The 13,542-nt window shown below is 39.6% G+C and overlaps 1 protein-coding gene across 1 annotated transcript in view; it reads right to left on the bottom strand.

The window, feature by feature from the left end:
• Positions 1-3,614: 3,614 nt before the first annotated feature.
• Positions 3,615-13,542, bottom strand: part of FTSJ3 (FtsJ RNA 2'-O-methyltransferase 3) — a 29,539-nt gene continuing 19,611 nt past the window's right edge. Inside the window, exons 16-21 of the mRNA XM_042476904.1 lie at positions 11,792-11,966; positions 6,321-6,403; positions 6,099-6,201; positions 5,792-5,975; positions 5,520-5,614; positions 3,615-4,133 (exon numbers count right to left, since the gene is read on the bottom strand). Coding sequence (XP_042332838.1) covers positions 3,938-4,133; positions 5,520-5,614; positions 5,792-5,975; positions 6,099-6,201; positions 6,321-6,403; positions 11,792-11,966 — 836 coding nt within the window. The 3' untranslated portion in view covers positions 3,615-3,937. The remainder of the gene's footprint in view (positions 4,134-5,519; positions 5,615-5,791; positions 5,976-6,098; positions 6,202-6,320; positions 6,404-11,791; positions 11,967-13,542) is intronic.

The raw sequence follows: 13,542 nt of genomic DNA, 5'->3' as shown, positions 1-13,542 counted from the left end.
TTATTATTATTATTATTATTATTATTATTATTATTATTATTATTATTATTATCTGTTTTGGGGATGCTTGAAGGCCAGTTTACAAAGTAGAAGGCATTAAAATATTATAAAGAAATACATAGTGCCTTTCTCACAGTAGTGCAGATATTGCCACACATTTGGGATTGAAGAGTACAGGGTAGAGAGTACTGGTTACTATGTGATTTCTTGGCAAGTTGGAGCCCTGTCTCTTTTTCTAGATTGAGGGGACCAACTATCCAGGGGGAAGGGGCCATTTCCTCTGTGTGCATGCATGCCTGGTAAGTTGCACCAGCACGTTTTGGTGCACCCAAAGTGACTCAACGTTACTCTTGTGTGCCATTTTGGCCAGTTTGAGTTTTATTTGTTTATTTGTTTGTCTTAGGGTTATTTGGGGAGGTTTCCAGAGGCTGAGAGAAAGGGGAAACACACCGCCATATTTCCAGGTAGTTTTGGCAACTGTTGGGTGGTTTTGGGACAAAAACAAATCTCCCAAATGAAAGGTCTATGGCCCTTGGGAGGCTTCTGGGGAACCTTACGGGCTGTACTTAGGGTTTTCTAGAGATGCACGTTGTCTACAGGCTGAACTTTACCTGTTTTCTAGATAAACCCGCCAACATCCCCCCCGCACTGAGTGACACCAGCTACAAATTTTGAACACTGGGATTGTTTCCTGGAAACTGAACTATGATGTGAAGCTTTCAAAAACCTTCCAGAATTTCAGGTCCCTGGAACACTGTATACAACATGCTGAAACTTCCTGAAAGACCAACCTAGCAATTAAGCCTATTGCATCCTTATCAGGAAATCTCTTACCTGTGATTTGAAGGAACTTCTTGGATATAGCTTCAAAGCAGGCAGGTTTCCTCCTATGGATGATTGGATGTCACCCAGTGCCCCATTTGATTCAAGCTTAGTTTTCTAAATACAGAATAAGATACTGATAGGCAGCTGAAAGAAAAGGCTGATGCATTTAGATAGCTCTTCTTAAAAATCAATCTAGTTAAAATTAACAAGAAATGGCTCATAATGAGGAGTGTCCAATTCTCTCCAAAATTCTGTGGCAAAATTAGCTATCATTGGGATTAGATAAGTAGAACTGGGAAAACATTTTACAGATACAGTGGACCCTTGTTATTCACTGGGGTTTGGTTCTAAGATTTCCCGTGTATAACAAAATCCGTGTATGCTCAAGTCCCATTAAATATAATGACATAGCAAAATGGTGTCCCTTATAAAAAATGGAAAATCAAGGTTTGATATTTGAAATTTATACCTTGGATGCTTAAATCCGTGTATAAAAAAATCTGTGTATAAGAAGGGCCCACTGTACAGAGATATCTATGATACAGGAATCACAACTATTTTTTTTAACTCTTTAAACAGGATCATTCTGGCCTGTGTAAAATCCAGTATGTGTAAGCCCAAATAGTCATACTCTGTTTAGTGGTATACAGCTAATGCAAAACACCATACCTTTCAACGGCCCTGATTTGGCAGGGATAGTCCCAATTAGTCCTCTGTCGTCCCACTTTTTGAGCTGTTTTTGAAATGTTCTAGTTTCTTTCTCCTCTTCATATGTTCCTCGTCTATCATCAACTAACTCCAGTTGCTGCAAACTCAGTTCAAATGGAGTTGCACATTTAGAAATAATGGCTGTAAGCTGATAGGAATAACATTTCACTATCATGGCAAAGGCAATGGCGAGCCTCTTCAAACTGGTATCTAGTTGCTAATTGTTGATGGACAACTACAATGCCCATTTTGCTCTCCTTTCTTAGGCTACCTTATTCTTCAAATAGAGGATGTCTTTTGTTAACTAATCTATGGGTGTTCCCCTCCCCTTTTAAAACCTTTCATGTTTCAGATGTTAATTTTGTTGAACTATTGTACTTTATTGTAATTATTTATTTATTGCAACTATCTATCCTGTGACCCATTTCATGCGTGACACGTTGGTTGAAAGTGTGATAAACAAATAAATTGCTGTGACTATTATCTGGACCAATTTCAATCTGCATCAAGCCGAGTTTTGGAACGAAGACAGCTGTGGTCACCCTTTACAAATAACCGATACTTGGCAAAAGAGATGGGAGTCTCTGGAAACTGATGTATGGAATACACCTTGCCAGTTTTAAAATAGTTAACACAGATTTTCTCAATACAATGTGGGGTACCATATTTTACTTTCAAGGTGGAGTGGAAAAACTGGGGCCTGTGGATCACATTCAACACCCAGGGCCATTTTTGGGCCCAGCAGCTTCCCCCCTTTTAAAAATAATAATAATAATAATAATAATAATAATAATAATAATAATAATAATAATAATAATAATATAACCACCTCTCCTCCTTCCATTTAATTGCAGTGGGGTGTAATTTTGCCTTTTATTTTTTCCAAGAATTTCTCCTTTGCCTAAAATGGCCCAGAGAGGGTCAGAAATGTGGCAAAATTTTCCCCTCCTAAAGAATACAGCCATGTTAACCTTTCATAGGAAACTAATGTAGTCCCTTGATAGTGGACAGCTGTCGATCTCTGCTTTAAAGCATTAAAACAGCCTGGAGCAAGGTCACCTCTTCTGGCATAAATCTGTTTGCACACCGATGTCCATCTCTGAGGAACTTTTCTATTGTGCCCATAAGGAAAACTCATTCTTGTCTTGCTGACAAGTGAAAACTTCTGTTCCAAGAGACTTTGGGAATGCAAGGGCTTGTAACAGTAATAGATTGTTGTTGGGTGTGTGCCTTCAAGTCATTTCTAACTGAAGGCAAACCTATCATGGAGTTTTCTGGGGTAAAAGATCACCCAATGGGTTTTCATGGCTGAAGAGAGAATTGAATCCTGGTCTCTAAGGTCGTAGTTCAATGCTCAAACCATTACACCACACTGGCTCTCAGTAATAGATTAATCTCATTTTAATAATAAAATTTAAAACTTACATACAATTGTGTTTTTATCTGGCTCCGTTTTAATGGTCATAAGCTGCATTTTGGGAACAGTGTAAGTGAATGAATAATCTCTGCCGTCCAAAATCTTCCAGCTGTGTTCCCCTACCTTTGGAATGGCTTCTCCAAGGAGACAGAACAAAATGTCTTGTGCCAGTTAAAAATATTTCATATTATAAAGTTTTTAGCTTGCTACTTTTTTTAGAGCCAATTTCATAGCTGTTATTTTTAGTATTCTTATTATGCTTTGGCTCTTTATACTCATGTTGAGATGCACTCAGCTGAAGGGAACTATTATGTAATTTAACAATAAGTAAATAAGTAATTTTCTCACCATGGATCTGTTCATTGAAAGTTAACCATATCTAGCTATATAATGTGGAGAGAGCATGCATAGCCTTCCCCAACTGTTTTCTGCCAAATGTGGTGGAACACAACTCCATTATCCCCAGAAACATGAGGATTCTGGAAACTATAATCCAAAACGGTAACTTTTATAAACTGCAATTTCTGTATTGTGACCACCCACTGTCTTGTTATAACTTGACCAGGAGTGCCACATATCTAAACATGTCTTGATCACTACCAAAGATAGGAAGTACATGTTTTGTAGGCAAGAACAAAACAAAACAAAAACAGCCTGAAAAGAATTTGTGGGAAAAATAGTTTATTAAACACAAACAAGAAGGGCAGAAACCCTGAAGGATACTCTGAAGACACAAGTGGACTAGGGCAACAAAAAAAATTGCCTTTGTCCAAACAGCTCATATAACCAGTGCTTGTGCTACATATATCAAGCACCAAACATCAAGTATGTGAGTTTCAGAGAAATGCTAGTGTATTCACAGGGCAAAGACTGGTCCATCAATTGTTCCTTGCTGAGTCTGGTGTGATTATATATTCCAGAATGTCCTGTCAAGATCCTGATATGTTGAAGATAGGCAAGAGAAGCCTACTCTCCATGACAAACAGTTTATTTCTGCCTTCGCCGTTTTGGCTTCTGCTCCTTGCGTTTCTGGGCTCTCATGTCCTTCTTGAGACGACTGTCCACTACTTTGAAATGGCCTTTGACTCCTGCAGGACGTCGGACCTTCCGGCCTGCACCTTTCTTGGACACAACATAGGTCACTTGCCGTTTCTCTTTTCCTAGCCCTGCTTTCTTATAGATGCTGTTGGAGAGAAAAATTAAGAGTGAAACTCTTTCCTCAGAACTGCTCATCAAACTCTATCTTTCTAATCCCTGGGGAATGAACCATTAGACCATGGCCTCACCTTCTTTTCCTTCTGAACCAAACCTTTTGCTGGCATTCTAATTATCATTTTTATCATATCCTGGTTAACTCCGCCAGGGCCATTTTAATCCTCTTGTTTGAAACCTAGACCCCAGGACCCTGGCTTCCAGCTAATGCAGTTAACACAATAGAAGAATGTTAATCAGAGACCCAGAAAATGGACTGATGTAACTCCAAAAGAAGCTAAGGAGACCCAAATATAGAGTTATAGAGTCATAGAATTGGAAAGGGCCTCATGCACCATCTAGTCTACTTTATAAAACTGAAAATCTTGTTTATTGGAACAACATACACACACAACTCCACCATCTATTTGATAACCACTTCCCAAGTGTTTAGGCTTCATTCCCTTTTCCCATGCTTGTCTTTTGGAAAACAGCAAAATTGCCCTCTTTCTGTTCTCTAAAGGATATGCAGGGGCATACTGAAATTTAAGGTTGAGAATCCAGTGAAGAGTATGCAGCCCCTGGATTTTGGGCAATTGTCTACCTCTACTTTATCTGTAACATCTAATGTCTAGCACACTGCAGTGGTTCTTAACTGCTTTGGGGGCTCAATTGAAAGTGTAAATTTTCACTTTGAAAATCTTAAGCGATAAAAGACTTAGCTATCTTATAGGGCATTTTGCCATTAATATCTACAAGACAGCCCATCTGAAGATAATATCTGCAAATAGAATGAAACTATTCAGTATGCTGAACACATGTGAACGTTTTTGGGGTTTCTTTTTGTTTTTTTGTATTGATCTCAAATTGTGGAATGTTCTCCTTTCAAAGTTAAGATTAGTCCCCATTTGAAAACCAGCTGGGGGCCATCATTTTCATTTGGCCTTTGAAATTGCTTTTAGTACTTCTGAGTTTTGTTATGGCTTAATGCCAATTTCTATGTTTTGATATTGTTATTGTTCTATATGATTTGTTGTACATTGCCCAGCTGAGCTTTGTGGAAAATGGCATGAAAATATCACCAATGGAGAAACCATGCATTCCTATCTGTGTATCTAATTCTTGTATGAGAAAAAACCTTAATATGTGATTCAGCCTTAGGCCATAAAGATGAGCATGAAGCCTATCCTTTCTGACAACACATACTGCAAGGGGAAACTGCATTTATGATCCAAAATGAGTTCTTTTTTAATCTATCCATTGGGGGAGAGACAAAAGGACCCCTGCTCCCACTGCATGTAGCCAGCAGCCACACAAATTTCCTCCTGTGTTAATATCACAGGCTCTGCTAAATTTACACAGGAAGCTGAAGCCTCACCTGCATAGCTGGGCAGCCTTCTCACGCTCCGAGATGTCCACTGTATTCACAACAGACTCTGCTTTCTTCTTCATTTGCTCTAGCTTCTTCAGCATCTGTGGAAAGATATGGCGCACTCAGTGGAGAGGAAAAGAATCCCAGGGCACATATGTGTGTGGTGCCTGTCTGCCTGTCTCAGTCCCAATCCCTTGCACCTCTAGTTCGAAGCTAATGTTCTAGGAGACAAGAAAGATCCCTGCACGTCACTGTGATCAATACTGGTGCAGACTTACCCGGCGCTTCTTGCGTGCCTTGGCTTCTGCCACTTTCTTAATGGGTCGAGCATTAATCTCTCTCCAGCGCTGGCGGTACTCCTCTACCGTATCCCGGTCCAGAGGCAGTGGTTTGCGCCGATGCTGATGCTCCTCCTGCACAAACCAATCAGGTAACTCCCCTTCTTCCTCATTAAAGGTGTATCTGGAGGCAAGGTGAAGAACCGATAGAAGATTAGTCACAGCAACCTTTCTCAAACCTCCGGAAGTAGAGGAACAGCCCCTATCACTCATGTCAGACTCCCTTCAACACCTTGCCCCACATTACCTGTTAAAAGAATCATCAATCAAGTCTCTCTTGGCCTTCCGAGATGTAGCAATGACTTCTCCTAGTGCCAACCCCTCAGGGTCCAGAACCCGAGCTCGCTTCACTGCAGAGACACAAAACTGTTAGTCAGACTTCCTAGCTATGTGTTCCAGAGCCATGCTCGGGGAGGAAACAAAACTAACTAAAATGCAACAACTTGATGATTTTTCCACTCCTGCTTACCTGGGTCTTCAATGGGGATCACCTCAATATCTCTTGGTTCTGTCCGGAGCCGCTTCATTCCTGCACGTGAGTTTGGCTGCTCCCTGAATTAGGGGAAGAGAGGGGAGTTTAAAGACTAACTTGTTCCTCATGTCCCATCAAGTTCTCTTGAACAGAATTAGGAATGCCAAGTTAGGCACAGCCCATCCATGCACCAAACTGTTCACATTTTTCCCATGACAAATATTCTTTAATTTAAAGATATAACATTCAATGCCCTCTTCCCATTCCTCCTTCCCACCCTCCAATCTTAGGGTGGAAACAGCTGGCCACGAAGGGGCAGCTTAAAGATGTCCCTGCCGAAGACGCCTCGGGACCATGGCAAACACACACTGTGGTCTCGAAAGTGCCCTTCAGCAGTGGCCTAAATAGGAGCAGAAAAGATCTGCTTCCTATTTGGGCAAGTTTGGGGCTGCCTAAGGTACCCCAGCATAACCCCCTGGAGGCTTCCAGGCACTCTGGGGGCATGCATTGTCAAAATGCCATGTCCCTGGAGCAGCTTAAAGCCCCCAGTCTGATCAGCTGGGCATCTTCCAGGCAACTTGGGGGCATGTACTGTCAAAATGCCATGCTCTCAAGCTGCCCGGAAGCCAGCTTTTCTGGCCAGTCTGTTCAGTCCCTTAGTTAATAAACCAAGTATGTGTCACTGTCTATTAATGTAAATATAATGCATCTTCAAAGTACAGACAAATGATTTATATATTGCTCTTTATATTCAAAATACATTTTTTTCTAAAATAAAATTTTGATGAGATGGTAAGTTAAATCTAGAGTTCACACAAGTAACTTAAGTAATAAAGGGCTTACAAATTTCTACAAATTTATTCTCTTTACTTTCTCTTCTTGTTAACCTCATTTTGTGTGTTAGCTTTTTGGATAGTGCTATAGACCACACTCTATCTACTTCTGTATTTAAAAAATCCTCTAAGGTTTTCCATGATTTCACTATTTCTAATCTTGTAGCACTTAACAAAGAGTGCGATAAGGTCTTTATTTGGCACATTTATCTTTTTCAAATATGGAAAACAATACTGCTCCTCTATAATGTGCACTTTCACCTAACATTTTACTTATCCAGTTTAGCATCCCCCCCAAATTAACTATTTTTGGTCAGGATAGCCATACTCATTGTCTGTTTATTATGTTATTAATTAATTTACATCATTTACATGCCACCTTTCTACCAAAATGGGACCCAAGGTGGCCTCCAAACACAGTAAATTAAAAATGTTTACAATAAAATTTTGGAAAACAATTAAAAATCCCCACTATAAAATCCTTTAAAAGCTATACAAAAATTAACAACAAATAAATCACACAAATAAATAAAAACTTTTGCTGCTTGACCATTAAAAGCCTAATTAAACAAAAATGTTTTTGCTTGCCAGCAGAAAGAAGGTTAAGGAGGCAAAGTTACCACAACCTCACCAATGTAACTTTGACAGATCATTATTAATTTTGCATAGTTTCAGTGGGTAGTAGTACCATGTATTAAGTACTTTTAATACCTTTTCTTTAGCCTGGGCAATTCTGATTACCATAGAACTTTCAATCTTTTAGATTTTCCAAACTTCTCTTCTTGTAATATTTGATGTAGTCTTGAAACTTGTCCAATTGTTTTACTTTTACCATTACTACAATATATCTCAAATAGACATAGAACTCTTAGGGGACCTTCTGTTCTACTTTTAGTGAAAATGGAAGTTATCTGTACTAAATACAGCCACGCAGGACCTATTGCTTTAAGTCTGTTCTTAAGTAAGTCTAATTATATAGATTTATAATTTATAAATAAATATTTTATTCTATAGATTCCTTTATTACTCTATCCCTTATATTGAATGCACTTATCTTTTTTGTTTCAATAGAGGATCACCTAAATGCTTGCGTTCTCTCTCTCTCTCTCTCTCTATATATATATATATATATATAACATGTATGTAAATGGTTCGGTTATTTTTTGCACTGTTTCTTTATTTTTTGCACAGTTGCTTCCCAAAACTCTTGGATTCACTTCTTGAAATGTCCACCAAAACATGCCCGAGTTTCTTCCAAGACAAATGTCATAATGATCTTCTTTGAAATTGGGACAAGCATGTTGTAATCCAGGCTAAACAAATGTTTGTTTTGGCAGCACATCATTATACATGTTTACTCCTTTAGCAACACATTTAAATCTGTTTAACAGGAGTTAATCTCTTGATCATCTGACAAGGCATGACTCCTGCATGCATTCAGGACTGATGTTATGACACATTTGCAGTCAAGAGAGAATCTTGTCTTAGGTCACATTGGGCACTCCCCCATATGACCCAGGCCTGTTCAGTCTCTGCTCCCCTTCTGCTATTTTAAAGGAAAAACAAAGATGCATTATTGGGAATGGGAAACTATGGATAAGTGTAGGAACCACATTTTGCCTCTTCTCCAAAGGAACAGTGGGACTACACCAGAAGTAGTGACATTTCATTTTTTGTCACCATTTTTTACTGCTTTTAAGTTGAAAAAGCTGTTTGTAGGTGTTTGGGAAAGCAAACTATTGTACTTACAAGCAATTATCTTGCATTTTGCATTGTTTGGAGGCAAAAATTGGATTTTGAGGGCTGCAAAAGGGAGGCTCAGGGAATGAACTTTCTCTAGCCCTAGTTTAAATGTAGGGGGTCTAAATACCCTGGAGGTACTGGATCCTGTCTGAACATGGAAGCTAGGTAGGGTCAGGCATGGTTAGTACTTGGATGGGAGACTGCCAAAGAACACCAGGTGCTGTAGGCTATATTTCAGAACTGGCAAATCCACCTCTGAGTATTCCTTGCCTAAGAAAACTCTATGAAATTCATGGGGTTGTAATAAGTTGACAGGTGACTTGAAGGCACATGCAAACAAACAATTTAAGTGTAATGTTTTGTTTGGCTGGAGTCCTTCAGAGAAACAGCAGTAAAAAAGAAAGAAAGAAATCACATGGTTGCAATAATGTTTGCTTAGTATGTTTATTAGATTAAGATGACCCTAATCTGTCACCCAGCCTTTCTTCTATGTTAGGGATGGGGAACTGTTGGAAATCCAGATATATGTGAATAACTTGGTCTATCTATTCATCTTCTATCATAATAAAACTGTGCCTGCCATAGTTCCAGCACTGAAGCATGGGCAAGTGAGACTTGGCACGCACACTAAGAGGATCCTTGGGGGGGGGGGGTGCACCTTGACATTGTTTGGTGGTGATGGTGGTTGATGCTGTTGTTATTTTATTCATTTATACCCTGCTTTTCTCCCAATAATGGGACCCAAGCTAACAACATTTTAAAAAATAGTACAGATTTTAAAAACTATTCAATAACCCTAATAAAAGTATAAATATAAAAGTTAATTAAAAAAACAATTACCCAATTTATAAAGTTTAAACATTTGTTGCTGTGGTTGTGTGCCTTCAAGTCTTTTCTGACGTATGGTGACCCTAAGGCACACCATAGGTTTTATCATGGGGTTTTCTTGGCAGGATTTTTCAGAGGGGGATTGTCATTGCCATCTTCTTGAGGCTGAGTGAATGTGACTTGCCCAAAGTCACCCAATGGGTTTCCATGGGCAAATGTGGATTTGAACCCTGGAATTACAGTGTCACCATCCAACACTCAAACCACTACACCACATAAAAAATTAAAATTCTTTAAAAGATTTTACAAACCATATAACTGTACAGCACATCATTTAAAAAAAAAACCCACCACATTCAATTTCTAAAATCCTGGTGGCACAAAGATGTTTTCACTTGTTGATGGAAGGAGAGCAAGGAGGGACCCAGAGACAGATTGGTAGCCAGTGGAGCTGCTGCAACAAAAGAGTTGTGTGCTCCCTGTAACCAGCCACCACTAGCCATCTGGATGAGGCTCTTGGTACCAATTGAAGTTTCTTAGCAGTTTTCAAAGGCAGCCCCACACAGACTGCATTATAGTAATCCAAAAGGGATGTAACTAAGGCATATGTTACGGTGGACAGATCTCACCAGGAATGGGTGCAGTTGGGGCATTAGCTTCAACTGTGCAACTCATGGTCACCACTGAAACCTGGGTTTCTAGGTTCAGAGTTGAATCCAGGAATATCTTCAAACCACAGATTTGAGAGTGCAACCCTATTTAACAGACTATTTAACATAGGTTAAATCTCTATTTCCAGTTCTGTCTTTTGACTGAGCAGGAGCACCTCTGTCTTATCTGGATTAAGCTTCAATTTCTTTGCCCCCACACAGTCCATTATAGTTTCCAGAGTTTAGCACAGGAACTGTTTCCTTAGAATTAGGTGGAAAGAAGTAATAGAGCTGAGTATCATGATCATACTGATGATACCTGGCCCCAAAACACCAGACAATCTGTTAACATGTTTATAGCCAACACAACCACTTCAATCTCTCAATTTAAATGTATCCACAGCCTGTAGTGCCACATTTCTTCACTATGAGGCACAGTTGCCCAGTCATGACAGAGCTATTAGAACAATGGTTCCTATTAAAAGGAGAATGCTATAAAATGACCCTTGTGAAAAAGTGACTTGCAAAAGCTACAGTAACTGAGACCATAGGACAACAGATAGAATGGGGAAGGTCACTTAAAGGTGGTAGGAGTCTACATAAGAGCTTGCAGGAGAGGAGACAGAATTTATACTGTAATTCAGCACTTGAGTCAAAGGATCTACTCTAGTTAAGCCTAACTAACAGGATTCTAAACAGTGTGCCCAAATTTGACAATGTTGTAACAATGCTTCATAAGACTTACTCTAATTATGTTTTAAAAACAGGTACTTTTATTAAACAAAAAATAAATTACAAACCAATGTGTGCCCATTGTTATTTGGGCTTGAATACTGAATGACTCTTCAATGATGATTCTATGACAACAACAATAGATTCATTGTATGGGAACATGAGAACACAACTGTTGCTCACCCTGATGACACCCAGCCTCTGAGAATCCCATGTAGTCCTATCTGCATAGCTCAAGCCTGAGTTGTAGCTCTTTCTTACACTAAAACTCTTGACTTTCAGCTTTCCTCACCATTGGCTATACTGTCTAGGGCTGATGGGAAGGCTCTGCTTTGCCCATTCCTATGCTAAGAAATAGTGGGAAGTTGAGATCTGGCTTTTTGATGTGTACATATAATAATATGGGAGGGGAGAAACTCATCATTTTCTACTTTCCAAAGATTATCTGTTACCCACCTTAAGGCCAGTACAGACCACACACTTGACCAAAAAGTTACAATGATCATCATATCCCAAGCAGATGCTCTCAGGGAGGAAAATGGGCTTCCAATGCCAAAGATTAAAGCACCCTCCTCCCCCGCTACACACAAGTACAGGATGCTCAAAGAGGCAAATGAACTTGCCAAATAGGTATTTGTTAGGAAGCCAAAGTTTTATATCCCATGCAATGTGGTTACTTCACCTTTCTTCATCGCTGTCACTGTCACTGCTCTCACTGCTCTCGCTCTCTTTTGTGTCTGAGACCTTCTCTTCTGACGGGGCTTCGGTTGTTTCAGTTGTCAGGCTTTCTGTCGCCATTAACTCTGGTGCAGCTTCATGCTGGGGCAGCTTCTTCTTCCTCTTCACATTTTTGGAATCTATGCAAAAAATGATCATGGTTAGAGTGAGAAGTCTCAACTTAGTGTCCCCTTCCAGCATTTCCTCTGAATTTACTGAGAGGACCTGCGTAGTAGGGAAAGCAAGGAATGGGTTTTTCTCTAAAGCTTCCAGATTCTCTTACATCCATGTACCTGTGGAAGATGGCAGATCCAGTGTATACAATGCTAGCTGGTTAACTGGAAAATGTGGAGAAAGAAACAGCACTATCCCCTGAACCAAAGTTGCTAGAAAGGGCACAGGCGGCCACCTAGTTCAGCAAAAGCTTTGCCCAAGATGTCTGCATTGCCCTGATCAAATTTAAAATCCCTCTCCCTCCCTCCCATATCTTAGCAATGTAAAAACAGCTTGCTAAATAAATTTACCAGTGTGTAACAGTAATTTTGTCAATTCTTTCCTAAAACAAAACTGACAAAAGCTATAGGCCCTCTGCTCTTATTATGCAGAATGGAAGCAACACCACTTGTTCATTTAACAAACTGTTTAAGATGCATGTGTTATCTCCATTGTGAGATTAGCAGCATCTCCCTTCCTGAGATAAATCAAGGCCCTTGAAATTTATAACTCAGCAAATTCACTACTGCTATTATATTTCATGTTAATGATATGCTAAACATGGTAGGAGCCAGCATGGTATAGTGGTTTGAATGCTGGAAGACCAGGGTTCCAATACCCACTCAGCCATGGAAACCCACTGGGTGATCTTGAGCAAGTCACACTCACACTCACACAACCTCAGAAGAAGGCAAAGTTAAACATATTCTGAATGTATCTTGCAGAGAAAATGCTTTAGGGTCACCACAAGTTGGAAACAACTTGAAGGCGAGAATGATATGAAAACTACTGTGAGTCTTCAATACATGAAGCAAGAACTTAGCAAGATTTTAAGAAGATGAGCAGGCATAACAAGGGATACATGCTGCTGTCAAAGACAGCAATCCTGTATCAATAGCCCTTTTGGCAAACATTTAGCAAAAAAAAATAATAATAATAAAAAAATCTGACATGGCAACTTTGCATTTTGTCAGCTTTGTTTGCCTTCAAAAGTGGTAGCCAAATGAAATGCAGTAACATCACATTGTATGTTGTTTGTTGTTATTGAGAATTACAAAAGAGAAAAGTTGTGGGACTGTAATTTTTAATAAAAGCCATGCAGCTCTTCTGGTGCCTGCTTTTGCCTCTGTGATTCCCTCCCTCAAAGGGGGTGCTCACTTGATTTCTTCTCCATCCCAACACTAGCCCCAGTCATTTGCTGTTAACTGTCATCAAGTCAACCTTGACCTATGGTGACACTATGAATGAGAGAACCCCAACTTCCACTATCATCAATTGCCCTGCTCAGGTCTTTCAGACTCAGAGCCATGGCATCTTTGGCTGAGTCTATACATCTGGAATGTGGTCTCCCTCTTTTGCTGCCGCCTCCTACCTTACTAAGCATTAGTTTCTTTTCTAGTGAGTCATTGAATGATATGGCCAAAATATGACAGCCTCAGTTAAGTCATGTTTTCTAGGGAGAATTCAGGCTTGATTTGCTCTAGGACCTCTTTGTCTTTTTAG

The sequence above is a fragment of the Sceloporus undulatus genome, chromosome 6, assembly GCF_019175285.1.
Source record: "Sceloporus undulatus isolate JIND9_A2432 ecotype Alabama chromosome 6, SceUnd_v1.1, whole genome shotgun sequence".
Lineage (NCBI taxonomy): Eukaryota > Metazoa > Chordata > Lepidosauria > Squamata > Phrynosomatidae > Sceloporus > Sceloporus undulatus.
Note: the sequence above shows the minus strand (reverse complement) of the source record. Positions and strands in the feature narration are given on the sequence as shown.